The sequence below is a fragment of the Haliotis rufescens genome, unplaced genomic scaffold (genome assembly GCF_023055435.1).
Source record: "Haliotis rufescens isolate VD_foot unplaced genomic scaffold, xgHalRufe1.0.p SCAF_4, whole genome shotgun sequence".
Classification (NCBI taxonomy): domain Eukaryota; kingdom Metazoa; phylum Mollusca; class Gastropoda; order Lepetellida; family Haliotidae; genus Haliotis; species Haliotis rufescens.
Window position 1 is genome coordinate 43,422,289 of NW_025964112.1, and position 24,281 is coordinate 43,446,569.

Consider the following 24,281-nt stretch of genomic DNA (forward strand, 5'->3'; position numbering starts at 1 on the left):
CGTGGATTTCAAAGTGGTAAACGTCAAAAACCTGTATCATTTTAGCTTTTCCGCCGACATTAAGCTAACACGCAGTGATATAGGCAGCGTTTATCATTCACTCAATCACTCACGATAGATTTATATTGTACGAACGTAGCCCAGCGTAATGAATAAATAAAGATAATAATTCATAACAGCGACAAAAAAAGTCTTTCCAAAGAAATATCTGTTCACCTGAACAAATTAGGGAATTGCATTGAACATCAAGCAGAGTCCTTTGTGCACCGACTATATCACAAGTGTGTATTTTGTGAATCACCATCAAATAGTGATGATACCAGGTGTTCGCAAAGAGGGGAGAGTATCCTGCCCCATCGGTGGTACCCGTCAGATACAATTTCAAAATCACGTCAAGTGTTCACCTGAACAAATTAGGGAATTGCATTGAACATGATATGATATGTGGCCTCCATATATCTACAATAAACATTTTAAAAGCATTACTGATGCCTAGAATGCATTTATGCTGATCACACAACTCTGAGCATGAGCCGCATAACGCTCATTCAAATCTTTGTGGAAAGAACATACTCGATTGTACCAGTCCTCAAATATTGACAAAAAGGCTGGAGCTGCCAGACCAGTGTTTGACATGAAGTAAAAGTTGACTATTGGAAACTTCTACATCCTTCTTGACATGGCATACAGTCCTGTGGTAAAATCTGACACTGATTCGTTATGCTGGAATCTAAAAATGAAACGGATAAGGCGCTTTCAGCGGTCCCTTGTTATTCTAGTGGATGGAAAAGTGGAAAGCAATTGGCTATTTGACGATAAATGGTACGATATGACGATATCAGACCATCGATATACTTCTTGGCCAAACTCCCCTTCTCTGATTTTACTAACCCGCGCAGATATTCCTATTCGTACGCAGATCAGCAAGAAGGGGCTCACAATTGGTGCCCATGGGGATGCCTACTTCTTCCCTAAATGTTCTAAGTATCCCCAATCTCATAATGCACTGGATCCAATGAAGACGCGATACTTCAAGGTTGAATAACGGTACATATATTGCAGCGAATAGAAGTATGCACGGTGTTATGTTTGAGCGGAATGAAGTACAAATGTAAGGGTGTCTTTGAGTCTGCATAATGCAGTATCATGGGCTTTGAATAATGATAGTTTCACAACTGTATAACGTATAATACGGTGTTCTGAATAGGAATGAACTAAGTAAGAATAAGATATATGGATGAACAACTTCTTTATTACAATCAGTGTTTGATAACGGTGTTAAAATCTACACCAAAAGGTCGCTCTTCATTGAAGTTGTTCATCCATATATTTTATCCTTACATTATCCTTACTCCTACTTGTGGTTCATCCTTACTCCTACTTGTGTTTTATCATTACTCCTACTTGTGGCCCCTCAAAGAATTTGGGATTGAATTAAGGATAGTTCCAGATGGTTTGTTGCAGCATAATGGTTTTATGGATAACGATGGTATAGAGTAGAACACATCTCGTACTAGGTTGTAGTCACGAGGATCGATGAAGTATGTGCATAGATGCAGGGAACCCTAGTATTGCAGGCATACATGTATGCAGTGTAAACAGCTTCATCATTTTATGAACTAATGCGTTGTAACCTATGCTTGAATGTTTTGAAAAGTGAATTTATCACTGAAGGTAGAACAAGTGTAGTTAGGTTTGGATTGCCAAAGAAAACATAAAATATGCATTACATAAATACATTTACATATCGTTATTATATTGAAATAATGCATAAGGAATATATTTTGTTAATACATGTATACTTACGTCTAGTGCACCGTGTTCCAAGACTGTTGGGGAAGTACCCGGAGAAACACTGGCACGATCCCTTGCGGCACTCAGAGAAACGAACATACTGGTCGCAGTCACAGCAGGGAGGGTTGGGTCGACACGACATCCCGATACGTTTGGCTGTATGAGAAGAAACTCTTGTTCAGTCAAGTTGTTGCATAGTCACGAACATAACCTCTTGAAACAATTGTATTTTTACTATATTTTTGTATATTAACTACCCACATGTTAGGTATCAAATAGACATGTATGTTTGAATAACAACCCGTCCGGGGAATCCAAGATTAAGACACTAATCTAGGAAGGTGGATAAGTACATCAAAACACATCAGACACTAACATATGTTTTAAGTGGGTAACATCAGGCCTGGTTGTTTAACCCTACAGACGCTGTTTATTGTTGGTTTATAAGTGAGTGAATGAGTTGTGTTTAACGCCGCTTTGAACAGTATTTCAGTTATTTTACGGCCTGCCAGTTCATGGATGGTCTTCACAAGCTAAGGGTCATAGCCAGGATTGAATTGGGATTCCAACCCAGAGGTTCCTGGTTCCCCGAAGAGACGCAGCTGGTGCCGCTAAAGTTCCAAATTGATCAGGGTAGTTATATGGGCATCATGTGATATTTACATCTCCCAGGGAGTTGATTTTTTTTCAACTGTCGGTCAAAACAGAAGAGGAAAAGCAAATTTACAAATCTTTCTTTCTTGACCTAGTATTATGGCCGCCAAAAGGATTATGTCATACGATGAAACAAACTTCGTTTGGGTTACTTGTATTCACTTGCACAAGAAAAGAAAATATAAAAACAATAAAATGTCCGCTGATGGCTATAGGTGAAACAAGGGAGACACGTTTATTCGATGATGATGTATTTGATACGGGTGTCATACTTGTTTGCAGCACTAAAGTTTGAAGTACTTCGGCAACTGTTTACAGCTTAGTAACGTTTTGATAACGTTTGTAAGTGTTTCGTCAAATTCAATTTTCAGTTGGCTGTTGAATTCAAGAACTGAACCGAGATGACAATGATGACACCAGGTGTTGGCGAACACTGAGTCTGGGTGTAGTTACTGATGAAACTTGTTTTTATCATTTTATCAAAGATTTGTGTAAGTGTAAAAATAAATACATTGCTTCTTTTCAATCGAGGGGAAAAGGAGGAGAGGGTGAAACATGTTGGGTAAAGTACACTGATAACACTGATAACTTCCTTCAGCACGTTATCGATTATCGTATTATACCAGACTATCCGAAATGTGAACGTTCTCCTTGACCTTAACCCACCTTCATCTGAACCGTCGTGACAGTCATCTTCAAGGTCAAGGACCCATGACTGTTTTATACAGCGTCTGTTTTTACACGTGAATTCTCCCGGTTTGCATGGGCGAGTGACTGGAAGAATTTTCAAGTAGGAAATTACGAGTGCTTAAACCATAAGTAAACCATACACAATCCATCATAGTATTGTGCGACGTACACTCAAGGGTGCAACCTGAGCCACAGAATAAAGCGAGAGCTGAAGGGGACATTTCTGCCTCAAATTCCAATGTGATTCGTGTTTGTTCTTGCTTGCTAAGAGTAGCGGAATCATTTTGACACAAAACTATTTCTTAAATACAGTGAAACCTCGTTAAGACGAACTCATCGGGACCATCAAAAATATTTCGAGTTATGCGCTTTTCGAAGTATGCGGAGTGGCAACATTTTATCATCCTGGTGATGCGGAAGAATATGAGATTGCCTCCCCCCAACCCGAATCCGGAATATTAAGACTATTTTTTCAGTCTCAATTGCTCACCCCTGAAACCCGAGTACTGATAAATAACACTATTCTCAATGGTATATGTCAGAATGCACTCTACAAATGCAGAATGCCAATAACAGACTAAACCCAATAGAATAAGTTCTTAGTTTATAAGAGCGTGCGATTCAGGGTAAATAACTGATTAAAATACAATATATAAAGGAAACGTTTACGCACACCATAATCTATTTATAAATGTTGAATCTACGTACCGCATACGATTTCACTTGTGTTCGCGTACCACACTGCTGAGTCCCTAATACCCTCCAAACAGACCAAAAAGGGGGTTGGCAGCCTAGATAAAGTGCCTAGATACATTGTCTATGACGAGGTATATGAGGTAGAAGGCGTTCGATTTAACGAGGTTTAAATGTAAGCATAAGTGCACTTTAACCAGGATTTGGCCGAAGGTTGGAGATTTAATAGTAATGTCACATTCGGTTTCTCTCAAGATTGATACCCTTTATTCTGTGCCAGTGAGTTGTGAAATGGTGACATACCTTCGTCACTTCCGTCAGCACAATCCATGACGTCATTAAGGACCTGTGTGATGTTGATGCACGTGTTGTCCGTGTTGCACGTGAATGTGCCGACAAGGCAAGGCTCACTAACTGTGAATCAAATCAAACACACACGGTGCAAGATGTGCATTGTGGACAATAAGGTGTGTGTTTATGTGTGGCATCATGAACTATCAGGAACGTCTACATGCAAAAAACAACTTCAAGGTAAAGTGGGTGAAACGTGGCACTGTGCATCTTCCCGGGGCTAGAGAGTTTCCAGCCTTGCCGAACTAGGCTGGAATTCTAGAGTTACATTTCGGCTGTACTAACGAGTCTATGGATAGTCCAATCAAAATCACTCAACGAACTAGACATTCGATTCGTAAACAACATGGATATCGACGTGCCGATTTCGATTGACTGCAGTATTTGCAAAACATGTGTACCGTCAACTGTATTTAATCAAGGTGCTCAAATGATCTGGTGCACTTTGCGAGGTAAGGCCCGTTTTATTACAATATAGATGTTGATTATCAAGCAGATCGTCTTGACTGGGCAGCCGCCATTTTGTTTGAAGCAAATGCAAGTGATGTGAGAAGTGAAATCTGATTGGTCAATAGAAGGGAGTCAGAAGGGACATAACTCGCCACTAGTGGCGCTACGATCGAGGCCTGGAAATTCAAGCGTAGTTCGGCAAGGGTGGAAACTGGACTTTTAAAGTCAGTTAACTCCCTTGCCTCGGGAAGATGGTGGTGTCAGTGGTATTGGTTTGGGGTGCTCAAGTGTTTTCAATAACGGAATCTGCCACACAGCTATATCACAAAAACAAGGTTACATATTGTGTCTCCACAGAGAAGAGACTTCGTTCGAAATATGTCTTTGTTCAACCAGCAGTAAATGGGTACCCGGTAGGGTGACATGGCAAATGCCCGTTAAGCTTCAGGATTATTATTGGACTTATTCATAACATCAACAGCACCGTCATACGAATATATCCACACACACACCAGTTGATATTGTTGTCTTGTGGTTGCTCATCGACGTGAGATTCACAAAAAGCAGCCATTTTGTACACACAATACCCTATCACTCGCGTCTCACGACAAGCGTGGAGTGATTGTGGTAGGGCGGACGGGGGTATGTGTGTGTGTGTGTGGGGGGGGGGGGGGGGGGGGGTGAGGGCCAATCGTTCTTGCCTTAGGACCTGATAGATAGTTTTACACCTTGTGGCACATCAGCTTCCAAAATCAGCAGCCATTTTGTCCACACGATACCAATTAAATGGCCTCGCATGACAGACACGGGATACACCAATCTTTGATGCCATGAAGCTAAGAATGATATATACAGTGACCACTCATCGAATAAGCACCCAAACCCAGCAGCCACTATATCCACGGGATACCCATTTAGTCTCTCACGACAAGGAGGGTTATTGACACAAATGTATTCCTGAACATGAAGAAAACTATTCCAAATATCGATAACGTATCCCGCATGCCTCTCAGTAGTCTCAGCATGTGCCCCAGATCGTAGCCTGTTCACAACATCTGTTACGACCGACCCTGCATGGCGCTGCTACCAGAGGGGAAGAGCCTACATGTACGAGAGCGGACACCATTGCACATAAAAACAAACATTGCCGGTTTACCTGTATACGCTCAATTAACTTTACATAAACCGTATGGTGTATTTGAGGAGGCTAGAATGTAAGCGTGAGCGCTTGATCAACATCTAGATTTCCTGCGATAAGTCCAAAAACGAATAAAAAAATCTCTACTAAAGGCAGCGTCCATTGTACGATTCAGTTTTTGAATAAGTGATGATACCAGGTATTCGCGGGAGGTTAACGCTAAATGCAGTCATTACTGAGTGCATAGGGTGATCAACATAGAGTTTTACTTTTGTAGTAGTGGCCAAGCTATTTTTTCTGTTGTATACATGTATTGACAGATGGTCAACTGGTCATGTGGCCTGTATATAGTAACACTATTACTAAAGGGGAAATGTTATTGCTGCTGACTGGTGATGGTAAAATACGCCAGTCTACTTGTTATACAGGGTAAGGCTCTGAGCCATATCATACTTTTACTGTGACGACTTTCACTGAAAAACGTAAATGTTACTATGTCTATTGGAAAATATAATGAACTTGAAAATACACTGGTTCAATGAAAAACCACACCTTGACTTTTAGAATATTCTTATTAAAAGTTGAGAGTTATAATGTTTGACTTGAATGATTCATAAAGACATGCTTATGATATAGCCAGAATCGTAGAATTGAAAATGCTTTTAGCAGAGACCATCATGGAAACAGTTTTATAGTTGACAGGCGGAATTGGGTTTAACGTCGCGTCCTAGATTATTTCACTTATATAGCGACGTGCACGCATGTGGCTGCTTATACTAGTCCCGATTTATAGTGCGTGCCCACTGAGATACCATGCCGTAGTTTAACATGTATACCCCACTCAGACACCGACTCGAGCCAGTCCCTGCTCGAGCGCCAGGCAGGGTAACAACATCTACAATATTGTAATGTCACGGCAAGGGAATCGAACTACCGACCTTCCGTTGAGGCGGTTTGTAGTTTGAAAGAATTGAAAACTTGCTCAGAACACTTAAAGGAGAAATAGGACGGCCTCCGTGGTCTAGTGGTAGAGCGACCGCCCGGAGAAAGGCAGGTCCGGGATACGATCCCCGGCCGCGTCTTACAAAAAGATGGTACTTGTTGTTACCCTGTCTGGCGCTCGGCATTAAGGGGGTAGGTCGGCTCGGAGTCAGTATACTGTGTCTGGCTGGGGTATTCCTGTTAAACTGCGGTATGGTATCTCAGTCAGCTAGCAGTATAAATCACCACACACACATGCATGCACGTCGCTATATAAGTGCAATAATCTTGGACGCGACGTTAAACCAAATTTCACTTCAACTCACCTTCAAGAGAAATATTGTCATGTATGAAGTCCAACATGGTGTTAAATATAACATCTATAATTATTTACTGGCTGTGATTGTGATGACGAATGTGCACTGTTCAACATGCAGCATGTTAACAATCTGTTCATATTACAAAAGCAATCAGTGGAAAAAGAACATTAACTGACCAGTATAACTTGTTCACGATTAAACTCTAACCTTTAAAAGCGCAATAAATATGAATTCAATTTTAAATAATTGGATTTATCCAAAAATATTAAATCAACAAAGGCGCTTTAGAATGTCTTGTTATTGTTATTATAACCTTCTGGTGATAACGTACCTTCGTCAGAGTTGTCTCCGCAGTCATTGACGGAGTTATTGAACTTGTCGCGAGGCAAACAGCGTCCATTGGCACATTGTAACTCCGTGTCTAAGTTACAGAATGGTCCCCCTGTTTGAAATGTGAATGAGACTTGTTGTTTGTATCTGTGATATAAAATATCGGTTCTTCTCCAGGCGAATTCCACTCTCAACAGTCCAAATATTTTCTAATATTTAGAATAGTCTCAATATGAAAAAATTCAATTAATTAATCTTATCAACATTTTGTGTTTAGCTATATTCGCATATAAAAGAAAAATATTTAATGCACTATTCAACACATTTTTGCAAATTAATGGAAAGGAAATGATACAAACGTTCATCATATTTTCCATCGCCGCAGTCATCAACGCCATTTTGAATACGCGCTTCTGGGATACATCTTCCGTTAGGACATCGTGATTCCCCAACAGGACAAAATGACAACACTGAAAGAGAAAGAGAAAGAATGTTTGTCAAACAGTCAGTTTAACTGCTCTTGTAACTCTACTATATACAGTATGATCCGTTGATCGTCATTTTCATCACAATTGTTTAAGAAATCCATCACCAGATGAATTCTGCATTCTAAAATATATAAAGCCATCTTTGACGGCAGATTAATCACGGTGAGCAGAGTGATTGAAGCGCCATATCAATACCCATGTAGTGTGTGCCTGGTGCCCAAGCAAGGAGAGATTTTGTTTTGTTTGTTGTTGAACGCCGCACTCAGCAATAGTCCAGCTATATGACGGCGGTCTGTAAATATTCGAGTCTGGATCAGACAATCCAGTGATTGACATCATGAGCATCGATACACGCAATTGGGATACGATGACATGCATTTTCTAAATTAGCGTGCTTGACCACCCGATCCCGTAAGACGCCTCTTACGACAAGCATGGTCGCCTTTTACGACAAGCATGGGTTATTGAAGACCTATTCTACCCCGAACCTACCAGGAGAGGTACAACCACATTCCTAGGCTAACGCTTAGTATCTGAAAATGTTTAATATCTGATAGAAACAAGTAACAACATTTGAATTTAAAAGAAGTCTCAATGAAATGGGAGATTCAGAACCTAGAATCTAGACTTTCTTCATTTAGAGCTACAGCAATTCAGTACGAGCTGGACGGAAGCGAACATAATATGTTCAGGGATTGTGAGACAGGCTACCACCTTCCTGCGTAAACAACATCCTAACCGTGAATTTGCAATCAGCCTGAATGTAAAATAGAAAAGAATTGTGACAATTTCAAATAATAACTAATATGCAACATTCAGTAAGAAATCATACAATATTATTGCGAATATATACGACTCATGACATATTAACTATAGTAATATGAAGCATTGGATGTTCTTTAATTTCTTTTGGGTAGTATATTTTGTAATTGTCACAGGTAGACCATGCGACTACATTGCCGCTATTTACTGTGAGGAGTGACGTCCTTGTGAGTGGCACGTTATCAAGCAATGATCATATGATCGAATTCCACATTGGCCTTGATTACGATCTTTTGTTTGCCAGCACCATACCCGTGTTCCTGAGTTTCACCAAAGTGGTAAACGTCTGTGACTTGATTAATGTCGGGCTTTCCTCCCGCATCATGCTGTGACGCTCTGGATTAACTGAAATACTGTTTAAAGCGACGAACAAGACAACCCACACCTCAATCAAAGTGCGATAGTGTCCCGGTCGTCTAAGGCGCCGCAATTCGCAATGAGAGTTGCGTCTCTTAGTCGTGCCAGGATCCAGTGATCGTGAGTTCAAGACCAATATGATAATGATCTCTGGATTCGTCAGCCCCATGCCAATGTGGTGAACGTCTAAGACCCGCGACGCTGTTAGGGTACCAACCCGCACCAAGCTGACACGGCGCGAGGCTGACATTGCTGGAATATTGCTAAAAGCAGCGTAAAACCAAATCACTCGGCCAGTCACTGACACGCCGCGATACAAATGCATTACTGTTCAAAGAGGCATTAACTGCAACAAACTCACTCAATCACTCACTAACACACTAACTCACTCACCAAACAGGAAAATTCAGCAAGCAGAAAACATTATATTATATTCACATGCACGATTAAAGCGATTCTCCACCCATTCTATTACACCTCGTTCTCATGACAAACGGCTGCGCACATTCTTCACAGACGCTTCAACGCCGGCTGCCATTCACATGCACGGCAGCAGCCGGGCGACTGTGTGTTAACCTACTTACATCGTGTGGTATGTGGTAATTATATTCCCTTTGAAAACACACCGCTACTATCGTCAACAATGGGCCTCAGAGTGAACGGCATGAGCGAGTCGGTTGGTTTCATCTACCACCCCCATTTATGATATATTTTTACGACTACACAATCCATGGAGTTTTTGATTGAAAAGGCTTCTTTATATAATAATAATGTGCATCCTTATAAAGCGCAAAGTCACACCTCAAAGCATGCTTAAAATGCTACATTTCTACCTCGGTGTGAACTCGATTTTCATTCTCAGCTCCGTGGAGATCATACAACACAAGTTGCCTGTGAATTGCTAGAACGGTCACATCCTACCGGGTACCCATTCACTATAACAGGTTCCAATATAGTTTACCTCCCCGAACCCTTAATTAATAAAACGGAATTGATATCATGGTGGTTGAATCCAAAGAATATCAATTTCGGTAAACTACGGTTACAACGAACTCATGTGGACCACTAACTTTTGTTCGTTATAACCGAAGTTCGTTATAAGTATATATATATAGCATCTATACAGCAAATTGCCGCTACCAAAAAATAAGTTCGTCAGATCGTTATAAGCGTGTTCGTTATAAACGTATTTTGCTTTATTGGAATGTTATTTAAAAAAATAACTCCCTATATGAACACACATGTGCAACTACTTAAGGCTTTTTTCACATGCAGAAGGGGCAATGGATTAGCTAATTGTGGTTAAATCCGCTCGTTACGCCCGGGTTCGATTCCCCTGATTTGTGTACTACTATTGGTCATCCCTGTGGTTATACATCTTCCTGAGGCAAGGGGGATAACAAACTACAAAAGTCCAATTTCCATCCTTGCTGAACTCGGCTGCAATTACTGAGTTATGTTTTGACTGGAATAACGAGTCTATGCATAGTCCAATCGAAATCGCGTAACGAAATCGACATCCGGTTCGTAAAACTGTCGTGCAGATTTTAGTTGATTGCAGGATTTGCAGAGCATGTGTTCCATCAAATGGGCGTCGACAGATATTTTCCAAATCTTTTCATGTTTTTAATTAAGGGGCTCACGTGATTTGATGCACTTTGCGAGGTAAGATCCGTTTTCTTACGATATAGATCTTGACTATCGATCAGACTGGACTCCGTTTTGTTTGAAGCAAACGCAAGTGATATGAGAGGTGGAATCTGATTGGTTAATAGGAAGGACATGGAAGGGACATAACTACTAGCCACTGGTGGAGCTTCGATCGAGCCCAAAAATTCCAGCCTAGTTCCGCAAGGGTGGAAACTGGACTTTTATAGTAAGTTAACTCACTTGCCTCGGGAAGATGGTGGTTATGATGATGAAATAGTGATACAAGCGGCGTAAAACACCCACTTACTTGTATGCAGTTATGGAGTGATTGCTGCTGTCAGATGAAAGCGCGGAGTGAGACGGAGTGTTCTACTGCCGGGTTGTCGCGCATGAATACAAGAAGAGTATGTCTTCCTCACGAACATGTGGTGTCCAGATATACTTAGTATACCACAGTTGATGTAAACCGTGTGTGTGTGTCACTGAGGTTGTCTCCATCCACCAGAGATGTCGGGATAGCTAAGTGGTTAAGCGTTAGCGTGTCATGTCGATGTCTAGTTCCATGCCTCTAATAGGTACTATATGTGAAGACTATGACTAGTGCCCCCTACGTGTTATTGCAAACATACTGCTAAAGAGGGCGTAACACAATACTCACTCACTTTATCCACCATTCTGTCAACTGGTGGATTTCAGTTTTAAGTGAGTGAGTACGCCGATTTAGCAATATTCCAGCAATATCACGGCGGGGGACACTTTGTACCCATGTCGGGAATCGAACCCGGGTCTTCGGCGTGACGAGCGAACGCTTTAACCACTAGGCTACCCCACCGCCCCTTTCAGTTTGAACTTAAAAACAATGTTTACATTGACAAGAATATGTATGCTAGTCTATGTTCACTTTGTCCAGCGCCATGGTTGTGGAACACAACGTACTAGTATATATAGTTTATGAAACCAATACCATTCTAGGTTAGGAAAAAGCATCTCAAGTCAGCTCTGTTTCACTATGAAAAAGGCACCCGGTAAAAAGTGAACGTTTTCAAGTAGAGAAATGTTTTGTGTAATAAAGGCGAGAGAGTTTTTTAGGAACTTGGTGTTTCCGAAGTCGTCATCAGCATCCTGGTTGTTGGGTTAATTAGCAGAACAGTGTGTCAGTATGTTGTTAAGAAATACATGTCGGTACTATCTCATCCTATCGTTCCTCACACAAGACAAGATAAAAACACTAATAGGACAGATGGCGGAATATAGTTTTTGTGGGTTTCTTTTTTCTTTGCGATAATATCTATATCAATTACATGCTCCATAAACCATTTTCTTTTGAAGCGTGTGTAATGCTGTTTGTCTAGACGACTGTTGGTATGGTCCTTATGCTTGTAGGAATGTTACTGACACAAATATATGAAGAATTAAAGTCAGCAATTCTTAATGGGAATTTATGTATATCTTATTAAATAATGTTCCAGTGTTAAAGTCACAATGATTCTTAACATGGTTATAATTACACATACATACATACATACATACATACATACATACATACATACATACATACATACATACATACATACATACAAACATACAAATGATGTTTAAGGGTTTAAATCAGGACAACAATGCCCTATTTAATTGTAATATTTGTAAATATTGTACTTCATGATCATTAAATGGACGCAGCCACAGAAAGCCGAACCATCCCACTTGCACTGGAAGTTTAAACTTACAAACCTGTGGATGTAGCAGGGGGTACATTGAGTACACAGAGCCAGGAGGCAAGGATATACTATATATCAGAGATTCCAGCAATGAATCCCTCGCCTCGCTACAGGAGTGCTGTAAGGGCGCTGAGGTGTGCTGTTTAATTGTTATCCCATACCGAGCGGCGTTGTGTTTTCTACGGAAACAGATGCTACTAATATCACAAACTGAGAAACTGATTGAACCGATATGACCTTTGCAGCATAGAGACTCGTCTTCATTAATATTGAAGGTGTGGGAGAAAAATAAAGAAAATCATTGAGCGATACACAAGGTAAGAAGACTTGAAGAATCACGTGACTTGAATAAGTCTCGATAGAATTATGACAGTAAACCAGTGCTACACCTACATCTTGAAATTTATGACTAGAAAACCCCCCTATCGCCCAAAATAGCACAAAAACTCTAGACTCGTTTTATGAAAAAGCAGCGCTTTGAATGAGCCGTTGATGCCTTTAATGCGGCGGAATTTTATTCGTACGACCAAATTTGATTGATTTTATAATGACGGGCTAAAATATTTTGGTGTAATAGTTACTAAGATATATTGATCTTCCAGAAATTGATTTGGGTTTGTGCAGTGGAGGTAGATGTCGTTGCAATCATAATTATGTGCGGCATTTGAACCGCCTTATCATTAAGATATTGTTTTTACTTTTTCAACATTGTTTTGGACCTAACTACACGTTGTTTTTTGTCTCAACAATCATGAGGCGTTTTATGTTTTGTTTACGGATCCGCCGATCCTAATAATGTCGAAATAAATAAATTTCAAGTCTTACAGATTTTTTTCATAACATTTAAAAATAAATTCCAAAAACAACCTGACTTTGTTTTTGTGTTAACTCTATAAAATGTTTAACACTCTTGTCACATACCACAAAAAACCAATGATATAACGACAATTTGAAAATCAAATGTTTAATAAATTGCACTGACTGATTTGTCTTTTTCTAGATCCGGCTGATAAAACAGGAAAGGCCTTAAATACGATATCATCTCAGAACTAAAGTCAGGCTATGCTTAGCTGAATTTTAGACATCGTCCTAATTGATTCTACAAATGTATTTTGAAAACTCCACCACTGTACTATACCATCCGAAACCTCAATTATAGTAGGTAAGACGCCGCTACACTACACGGGTTTATAGTGTAGTACAGAGTTAGGCAGAAGACAAGACAGTTAAGGAGCTCATAGAGCTACACAAACACCAAAACTACATCAGTGCCAGATTGTAAACACAAATGTAAATGGCTGCCTTCTCATAAGGATCTCCTCAGTAGTGTCTCAGTGTATAGAGAATCTCACCCGAGTGTCTTTTGATATCAAATATATCAACACGAATTGATATATTTGATATCAAAAGACACGAGGGTGAGATTTTGTTTATCATCCAACATCATTCTTCCAACGTTTTCAGTTTGTAGACACTAATAAGCAGTGTCTTAAGTGTAAAAAGTACTGCTAACAGCTTCAGTAGCAGAGCCATTAGTGATGTCATTTGATTGTGACGTCATGGTAACAAATGATGTTTCAATGGTCTACAACACAGTGTGATGCAATTTCATTGCCGCGATATCTACAATGTAGATTTCGCTTGATCTCAGTCAAGCGATATCTCCTGTGGGAACCTAGTGATTCTACTTCAATCTGACGAGGGAGTGAGTGACGTTTATGCAGCTTCACCAACATCAACATTCCATTACAACATAGTTCTAATTAGGGAATCGAACCCGAATGTTCGACATGACGAGCGAATATTTGCACCACCAAGCTTATCACAATCCTGCAAGGTGTATGGTACAAGACAAGACATGAGATGGATTCTCAGGCCTTAGTTGATAAACCTACAGTTTGAAGTCGTCTCACAGGTTTAACATTAGAAAAAGCGGTATCGAATCTAGAGTGAGAAGGCCTCATATTTTAAAAAAACTTTGGGCTTATCCAAAGAGGCGACGCAAATATTAGCGGCGTCAAGATATATGGTCACATCCAGAATCAGTGCTGTTTGAAAGGAAACGATGTAATGAGGACAGCTCACAAAAGCCCTAATTTAGGTACCTCGTTTTCACCAATCGGAATCAATCATTCTTCAATGTCATGGTAAAATTTGAAGTCCTGTATGTAAAATCTGGTTTCACTTTTTAAAAGTCGTTAATACAAAAAGACGAAATCAACATTTCAAATGTGTGTATATATATATATATGTGTGTGTGAATCTCACCCGAGTATCTTTTGATATCAAATATATCAACACGAGTTGATAAAAGTGGAAAAATTACGAGGCTTGCCGAGGATTTTTGCCACTTTTATCAACGAGTGTTGATATATTTTATATCAAAAGACACAAGGGTGAGATTTTATTTATCATCCAACATCATTCTTCCAGCTTTTTCAATTTGTTGACAGTAATTAGCAGTGTCTTCAATGTAAAAAAAAGTACTGTTAACAGCTTCAGTAGCAGAGCCATTAGTGATGTCATTTTAGTTTAGTCATGTTTAGTTATTTCAGTTACATAGTATACATATATATTGAATGTGATATAAAAAGAGTTCTTATTTACTTACTTACTTACCAAGACAGGCAGAAGCGCGTAGAGGGTATTGGCTTGCAATGAAGTCCTGCTGTGACTGACGATGTGTGCAAGATAGTGATATCTGAAGCATTCGCGACCACCCAGGGGTAATGACAACCGGGCCTCCTACAACTCATGTTTCCGTACAGTACGTAAAAGATTATTTTCTTTACAACTGACCTTATAAGTAACACATAGTGCAAAGCAGCGCAACTTGTTCATCTCCGGTTTAAGTGATGTTTTAGTTCAACAGTGCAGTATCAATTTCGGTTTGTTTGGTTTGGGTGTTCTTGTCGAAAGCTGTAATAATCTTTCCAAACGCACGCTTGTCTTGGCAAGGAGCTGTTAATGAGTATCATTTCTTTATTCTTTGGCGTTGGAAGTATTGCCTCTAAAAATGTCTTGGTATGAGAGACAAGGTTCGGGCACTGTTGGCGTCCTTAGCAAACTTTATTCACCTCATTCAATAAAAACAATAAAACACTTTCCATAATCATACGAAATCTCTGCTACAAATCGGACTATATCGATATGTGTTCATGAATCACTTTCAAAATGAGAACGTATACAACCCAACCGGTGGCACCTGTCACAAAGACATGCAGTGGCAAGTCAATTGCTCACCAAGAAAAACATGGGGAAGTCAATAAATGGGAATTGCTTCCTACATCATTTTGGTCCCTCATGCGTCACATTTGGAAATGCCCTCCACATGTCTCTCATAAAACATTTTGAAAGCGTTACTAGTGAATTGAATGCTGTTGCCTTAATCAAACTATTGAAAAAACGTTGTATGACAATATTTGTCATCTTCTTAGAAATTGCATGCTTTTTTGTAAGTCAAAACTTGTCCTATTGAGACACCAAAGGCTAGATTTGCTTCGAATACTACTCAACGTTAAGAGTCGTATATCGCTCTTTGAAATCCAAATTAAATCAAATCCAACATAAGACTCAGATTGAAATGTACATCAATCATTTGTTTGTTTTGTTTGTTGTTTAACGCCGCACTCAGCAATAGTCCAGCTATATGACGACGGTCTGTAAAACTCGTGTCTGGAACAGACAATCCAGTGATTGTCGTCATAAGCATCGATTCATGCAATTGGGATATGATGACATGCTTCTCCTTAGTCAGCGAGCCTGACCACCCGATCCCGTAAGTCGCCTCTTGCGGCAAGCATAATTGACTTTCACGGCAAGCATGGGTTGCTGAAGACCTACACTACTCCGGATCTTCGCATCAATCAAGTAGTTTTTGAAAACCATAATTACACAGACACAATGTCTCATTGTGAAGTGACTAATCACAACTTCCATACCTTGACCTAATAATGGCCCAGGACAGCGTAGCAGGGCTATAGTCCCTGCAAAGAATATTTAACTGGGCCTTGAAATACTGGTTTCCACGTAACGGCAACATGGGGCATGACGCATCATCAACTGAAACTACTTCCAGACAGTGCGCATCGATGTTTATTGCATATGTTTGCATTCTACTAGTTCTTATTTTGATAACATAGTTCTCAGTTTTGCTGAAAACTTCTTTTTCTAACACTCCATATCCTGATAAACATCTTCAGGTATAGCTACATTGTGGAGAAATCAATTCATTGTTTTTCGTATTATTAAAACTACTGCGGTGTATGACTTTTCTGCTAGACTAACACTTTGTCAATGAAATTTTTTTTTTAATTCTGCAAAAGAACCTTTCCTCTTCTGCTGTTTTCATATGGAATCAAGGAAACTAGACTTGGTTTAGTTTGATCTTGATTTGCCTAGGCTTTTGGTAAATAAAATATCTATATTTATTAATTCCACAGTCATGGCGCAGGACTTCTTTACTACCTACAAGTAAATAACACTACGTAGAATTCTCAACCGAAACATTCAAGGGGATTCCAGAGGAAGGGCTTCTCAGCTCTATATTTCAAATCCAAACTCATCGTATCCATTCTACCATGACAAGTTAAGATGAAACGGTCGATTGTTTCAGGCAAAAGTAATTTGAATCAAATAAATTTATTGATAGCTAAAATTAAATAATAATCATTGTTATATGTTTCGAACTATTGACAACAAAGTACTTTCAATGCAGATAATATGAGCTTAATTTGTCATTGTGGTCGGAAAAAACCTCACACTTCAAATGCTCTTTTACTTTAAAAATGCTGTACATTTCTTCATTCATTGATCCCTGGGCATTTGTTACTAGATGTAGTGACCATGAATATAGTAAGAAAGCTTTCTTCAAATTTGTTAAAAATGCCAGCAAATGCCATCTGAAATAAAAGCGACAAAACCCCTTAAACAGCCACAAGAAATGTCCCTTATATGATACCGACAGAGTATGTGTTTCTGAATGACTATCAAATAGTGATATTCCCAGGTGATCGCGAGGTGGGCGTATACTACCCAACCGATGGCAACCTTCACAAACACAAACGAATGCAAGTCAAATGTTCACCTGGAAAACACACGGGAACAAATTGTACAAGTCAAAATAGGAAAATAATTGCATCGAACATCATTTTTGTCACTGATATGGCAAATTTTTAAATTCCCTCCACATGTCCACCATGAGCTTTTTGAAAGCTACCATAAAACTGTTTGAAAGCTCAACATAGGCCTTCAATGTTGTAACCTTGACCAAACAACTTTTGAGCAAGAGTCGTATGACGCTCTTTGAAATCATTGTAGAAAGAGCATGCTCGATTCCACCTCAAAAGTTGTGAAATGTAGACACCAAAGGTATGAAGGGAAATTTGACTATTGAAAAGTTGAAGTCATTCTTCTTGTCATAAAGTCTTGTCTTGTTGTCGCTCGGGATCTGTATGCATATAGATCAATATAAAACAGCTGAGGCGGTCCCACTGGACTCCTGTGTTCTATATTTTAGGTGGGTAAATTTGATAGTTATTGAACAATGTAAGATCATCGATATAGCTGAAGCGTAAGTCAAACTTCTTGAGTAAATTTCCTTATTTCCTTGTTTTGACTTTGCCAATCCGCGCTGGAATTCGGATTCACGGGCATAAAGAAACAGATCAGCAGGAACAGGAGCAGAATTGGTGCCCAAGGGAATGCCTACTTCTTGCCTCAATGTCTTTCCCAAAGAATTTACATGGATGTTACTAATGAGGAAGTCCTGCATTTCACATATGCATGTAGGGAATTAAACCCGGGCCTCCGGCGTAACGAGGGAACCACTATCCACTGGGCTACCCTACCGACCCCGACGCACACGAGCGACAGAAAGCAGTTTGTAGAAGATGACAAGTAACAGTAAAGACAAGATTCTTGTGGATGACAACTTCTATATTCTATTATGATGCGACGTTTCGGTACAGATCCTTATACCATTGTCAAGCATTGACCTGTTTACCCACACGTTGCTTCTGTTAATCTTTATTAGATTAATAAAACCTTGTACGGTTCTTACTACACTCTTGCTTGACATAAGGATCTCTACCGAAACGTCGCATCGCAACAGAATAAAAAAGTTGTCATCCATAACATATCTTGTCTTTACAGTCGATAACTAATGGATGGTGAGGGTGTATAAAGTGTGTAGGTGTAACTGTGTTGTTTATGCGATTATATGCCATTATTTACCATTATGCACTTTGGCTAATGCCATTATTTACCATTATGCACTTTGGCTCATGCCATTATTTACCATTATGCACTTTGGATCATGCCGTTATTTACCATTATGTGCTTTGGATCATGCCGTTATTTACCATTATGCACTTTGGATCATGCCGTTATTTACCATTATGAACCTTGGCTCATGCCGTTATTTACCATTATGCACTTTGGCTCATGCCGTTATTTACCATTATGAACCTTGGCTCATGCCGTTATTTACCATTATGAACCTTGGCTCATGCCATTATTTACCATTATGCACTTTGGCTCATGCCGTTATTTACCAGTCAGCGCTTTGGCTCATGCCGTTATTTACCATTATGCACTTTGGATCATGCCGTTATTTACCATTATGAACTTTGGCTCATGCCGTTATTTTCCATTATGAACTTTGGCTCACGCCGTTATTTACCATTATGCACTTGGCTCATGTCGTTATTGACCATTATGAACTTTGTTTCATGCATGAAAATGCGAGTGCCAAATGTGTAAAAAAGAAAATGCAAATGCAAATTAGAAACGATAACACGTGTGAAATACAATTTTACATGTGTTACGCAAGAATGATTCTAATTAGCAAAACGGATTATAATCTCACTCTGAAATGTTGCACATGTTGCATTACTGTGCTGGTGTAAATCTGTCGTCCTTGACATCAGATAACGTAAGCTTATTATTGCTTGGTTGGATGCCTACCAACATTATATAACACAGTAGAGCCAAGATGGAATATACACATTTATACACGGAAATATACAGAGAGAGCGCGTATATGATAGTATACTAATGGGATAAAAGATATATACTTAACGAAAACGTTAAGGATCATGAATACTTGGAGGGATATTATTTATGAAATTGTGTGTTCAGTCTTCACAACAACAAAACAGCCCCAAAATATTAATTATCCATTTTTCGTTCAGTATCTTAACAGATGCATGATGTGAAAGTAATTCAGCTGAGGTTATTCAAAATGAATTATGTGTATACCCTTGCTAATCCGTACCCTGTTAACTGTGAACCCTAGCTGGGCCACTATGAAAGGATACAGAATGTTAAACTAAAAAAGGATACAGAATGTTAAACTAAAAAAGGATACACAATGGTAAACTATGAAAGGATAAAGGATGGTAAACTATGAAAGGATAAAGCATGGTAAACTATGAAAGGATACAGAATGGTAAACTTTGAAAGGATAAAGAATGATAAACTATGAAAGGATACAGAATGGTAAACTATGAAAGGATAAAGAATGATAAACTATGAAAGGACTACGAATGGTAAACTATGAAAGAATAAAGAATGGTAAACTATGAAAGGATAAAACATGGTAAACTATGAAAGAATACAGAATGGTAAACTATTGAAGAATAAAGAATGGTGAACTATGAAAGAATAAAGAATGGTAAACTATGAAAGGACTAAGAACGGTAAACTATGAAAGGATAAAGCATGGTAAACTATGAAAGAATACAGAATGGTAAACTATTGAAGAATAAAGAATGGTCAACTATGAAAGAATAAAGAATGGTAAACTATGAAAGAATAAAGAATGGTAAAATATGAAAGAATAAATAATAAACTATGAAAGAATATAGAATGGTGAAGTATGAAAGGATAAAGAATCCTCCAAATTGTATAGTAAACATACGCCATGCTGTTATATTTATCAGTAGAAATGTTTAACTCTCAAGTTATTATTGTTAACCTATGAAAGGATATCGAATGGTTAACTATGAAATGATAACGAATCACATTTACAAGACACAGGATTCAACAGTTAATCTTCCCACTGAACATTCTCTGTGTGAGTTCCAATTCGTGGATACAAACTTTAAGCATTTAATACTTTACTGATACGGCAAGAACACTTTTTTAAAATTAAAATTACCTTGCACGAATACCGAATCCTCCCAGCAATGTCTACATGGAATATGCCAGCACACATGTTACATGTTATAACACATGAACGGTTATATTTAGCAGTGTGTGCGTCTCAAACTAGGTCAATAGCGGTTTAAACACTTCATCTGCACGTTTTTTCGCTCAGTTCGTGCTGATAAGGTATGCACACTGCACACGCCGCTAAACATAACCGCTCGGATTGCATCCAAGAGATGAAAACTCAGCTAGGATGTTTATCGCTGGCAAAATGGATATTTCTTTAAAAGCGCACTTTGCAATTTTTGTCATTACTGTAAGTAATATTCCTCATTGTTTTCACTTTATAAGTATCAGCACACATGCAGCTATCTTCGTAATTAATAATCGTGGTTCTGTTTCAAGTGGCGAGGACTACAAGTGCATGCCATAGAACAGGAAACGTTAATTTAGCCAAAGGGTGTAAGCATAAACAGGACTGGATGTGTGGAACATTACCAAAATAGCAGTTTTTAAGTATGAATATAGGTATAAGTATGACCAGTAGCCCTCACAACGATTCGTTCACCCAATCGGATTTCCATTAAACAGTAACACACGTAGTGTCATATATACAGAGCTCATATTGTGACAGTCGACGATAACGTCTTAATTTGGTTTGGTGATCAGGGTGACAACATTCAGTCCTCAACAATGCTTTCATTTTTTTATGGTAAACGTGTGGAGGTCGTTTCCAAATTTGAAGCATCAATGACAAAAATAATGTCCGATGCAATTCCCAACTTTGAATTGTACTTGTTCCCGTGCGTTTTCTGGTGAACACTGTACTTGCCTTTGCATGTGTTTTGGACGGGTGCCACCGGCGAGGCAGGATACGATCACATTTTCGCGAAGGCCTGGTAAAATCATTATTGTATAGTGATTGATCAATACATGCTCGTGGTTTAGTCGGAATCGTACAATGGACGCTGCTTTTGGTGAAGATTTCTTATGATTATTGAAATGTTTTTGTCGCTTTTATTTTTTGGGTACAGCACAAACCCATACATATGTTCCCATTTAAGCAACCTAGCAACGTATCTACCTTTAATCCGCTTGATAACAGCTTCGCTCATTACTCTACAAACGACTTCATTTAAAACCAAACTGATTTAGTGATCCTGTCAAAATTCAAGATTGCATGTGTAAGTATTTGACATTTTACCAGACAGATATCAAATATCAAGCATAATTATCAGTTTGATCTTTCAGGTACCCTTTCAACCAATCCATTGCATTACATTACTGTCTGTGTAATATTTACGGCTTAACAACTGCTGTCATTTACGTGTTTTCAATTTGGATAGCGGCCATCTTATCTTTCCATCCCATGCTAGACCTGGTGGAATGCATACATAGGTGAAGGTCATTTCGCAAGGAAGGTACACACAGATGTAATCCTTCTTTCAACAAATCATTTCATGTGCCATTTCGTTATCAGCAAGCGTAACTAAGTTATTTTCGCTGCTTTAAGTCTATGAATGATGCAACAACAAGGAAGGAAGGCAGACTTCGTGTGGATCATTTTAGTCACTTCATGTGCCACTTCGTTATCAGCAAGCGTAACTAAGTTATTTTCGCTGCTTTAAGTCTATGAATGATGCAACAACAAGGAAGGAAGGCAGACTTCGTGTGGATCATTTTAGTCACTTCATGTGCCACTTCGTTATCAGCAAGCGTAACTAAGTTATTTTCGCTGCTTTAAGTCTATGAATGATGCAACAACAAGGAAGGAAGGCAGACTTCGTGTGGATCATTTTAGTCACTTCATGTGCCACTTCGTTATCAGCAAGCGTAACTAAGTTATTTTCGCTGCTTTAAGTCTATGAATGATGCAACACCAAGGAAGGAAGTCAGACTTCGTGTGGATCATTTTAGTCACTTCCGGTGGTGCGCGACTCCTCATTTCAAAATGATGGTTCTTTTCAGTAGACAAATAATCAAGATCGTCTGTAAACAAACAGTTGTATTTCATATTTGCAATAATAATCTGCCATAAATCTTAATATTCATTACAGCTGACTCCCTATCCATAATAAAACAAATAACTTCAATGGAGCATACACGTCCCCGCTTATAAGACATTCCTAATTCACAGGAACAAGAACGTCATTTTAACACTTTTGGGTTATACAATAAACATTTGAAACCATGATTTTGTTATGGTGAAGTTGTGTACAATGCTTAACCGGGGTTGGGTACCTAAGGGTTAAAACGTCAGATTCGCTGAAGACCGAGGTTCGATTTCAAAAATAAATGTACCCTGCTGGAATATTGCTAAAAGACAGGTAAAAACATATCATTTGACCCCTAAATATTCTTATCTCCAGACTGACTATTTTATGATATCTATAAGTACATGTTTATTGCGCGGTATCCTTTCTTATTGTCTACACTGCTATCAACACAATTACAGGTTCAGTGTTCATTGCTGCTAAAGCTTCATCCTTTTAGTGGGAAGTAAGTTACCCAATGCGTTGAGCTTAAATAGAAATCAAGTAGAATAGGATATGTAGTACATTTACAGGAGGTAAGGCGGTATTACTATTGTATAATGTCACCTGTTATACCACCACGGAGGACTGTGAGCGAAATGTAGAAAATTAAATGGACGCTTTAACTCATCTCCTTATAGTGTGGGCAGGGATGGACCACTCGTCTATTGCGCGCTGTGTAGAGTTGCGCCTTTTGCTCGCTGTGTAGAGTTGCGTCTATTACTCGCTGCGTAGAGTTGCGTCTATTGCGCGCTGTGTAGAGTTGCGTCTATTGCTCGCTGTGTAGAGATGCGTCTATTGCTCGCTGTGAGAGTTGCTCTATTGCGCTGTGTAGAGTTGTGTCTTTTGCGCGCTGTGAGAGTTGCGTCTATTGCTCGCAGTGTAGAGTTGCTCTATTGGTTGCTGTGTAGAGTTGCGTCTATTGCGCGCTGTGAGAGTTGCGACTATTGCGCTGTGTAGAGTTGCGTCTATTGCTCGCTGTGAAGTGTTGCGTCTATTGCTCGCTGTGTAGAGTTGTGTCTATTGCGCGCTGTGTAGAGTTGCGTCTATTGCTCGCTGTGTAGAGTTGCGTCTATTGCGCGCTGTGAGAGTTGCGTCTATTGGTTGCTGTTTAGAGTTGTGTCTATTGCGCGCTGTGTAGAGTTGCGTCTATTGCTCGCTGTGTAGAGTTGCGTCTTTTGCGCGCTGTGAGAGTTGCGCCTATTGCGCGCTGTGTAGAGTTGTGTCTATTGCGCGCTGTGTAGAGTTGCGTCTATTGCGCGCTGTGTAGAGTTGCGTCCACTGCGCGCTGTGTAGAGTTGCGTCTATTGCGCGCAGTGTAGAGTTGCGTCTATTGCGCGCAGTGTAGAGTTGCGTCTATTGCGCGCTGTGTAGAGTTGCGTCTATTACTCGCTGTGTAGAGTTGCGTCCTTCGGGTGTACCAGAAACCTATGGTCGTGGGTTCCAATCCCTGATTCGCTCAAATTATGTCAATAAACTTGTCAGGACCATTCCCGGTGTCATCGGTTTCACCGAAGTGTTAAACGTCTAAGGCGTGCCTCACTTCACGCTCTTCTAATGGTCCCATTGTTAAAAAAAATGGCACTCCTTGTAATCCTGCCTGGCGCTCGGCATTGTAAGGATAAAACAAGGCCTGGTCGGCTCGGACTCAGTATACTGTG

At 39.5% G+C, this 24,281-nt stretch overlaps 1 protein-coding gene across 4 annotated transcripts in view; it reads right to left on the reverse strand.

Moving 5' to 3' along the window:
* Positions 1-24,281, reverse strand: part of LOC124135921 (multiple epidermal growth factor-like domains protein 6) — a 122,479-nt gene that overhangs the window by 66,855 nt on the left and 31,343 nt on the right. For all 4 annotated transcript variants that reach the window (XM_046501611.2, XM_046501610.2, XM_046501608.2 and 1 more), the window contains exons 2-5: positions 7,761-7,871; positions 7,403-7,513; positions 4,135-4,245; positions 1,807-1,950 (exon numbers count right to left, since the gene is read on the reverse strand). In XM_046501611.2, coding sequence (XP_046357567.2) covers positions 1,807-1,950; positions 4,135-4,245; positions 7,403-7,513; positions 7,761-7,871 — 477 coding nt within the window. The remainder of the gene's footprint in view (positions 1-1,806; positions 1,951-4,134; positions 4,246-7,402; positions 7,514-7,760; positions 7,872-24,281) is intronic.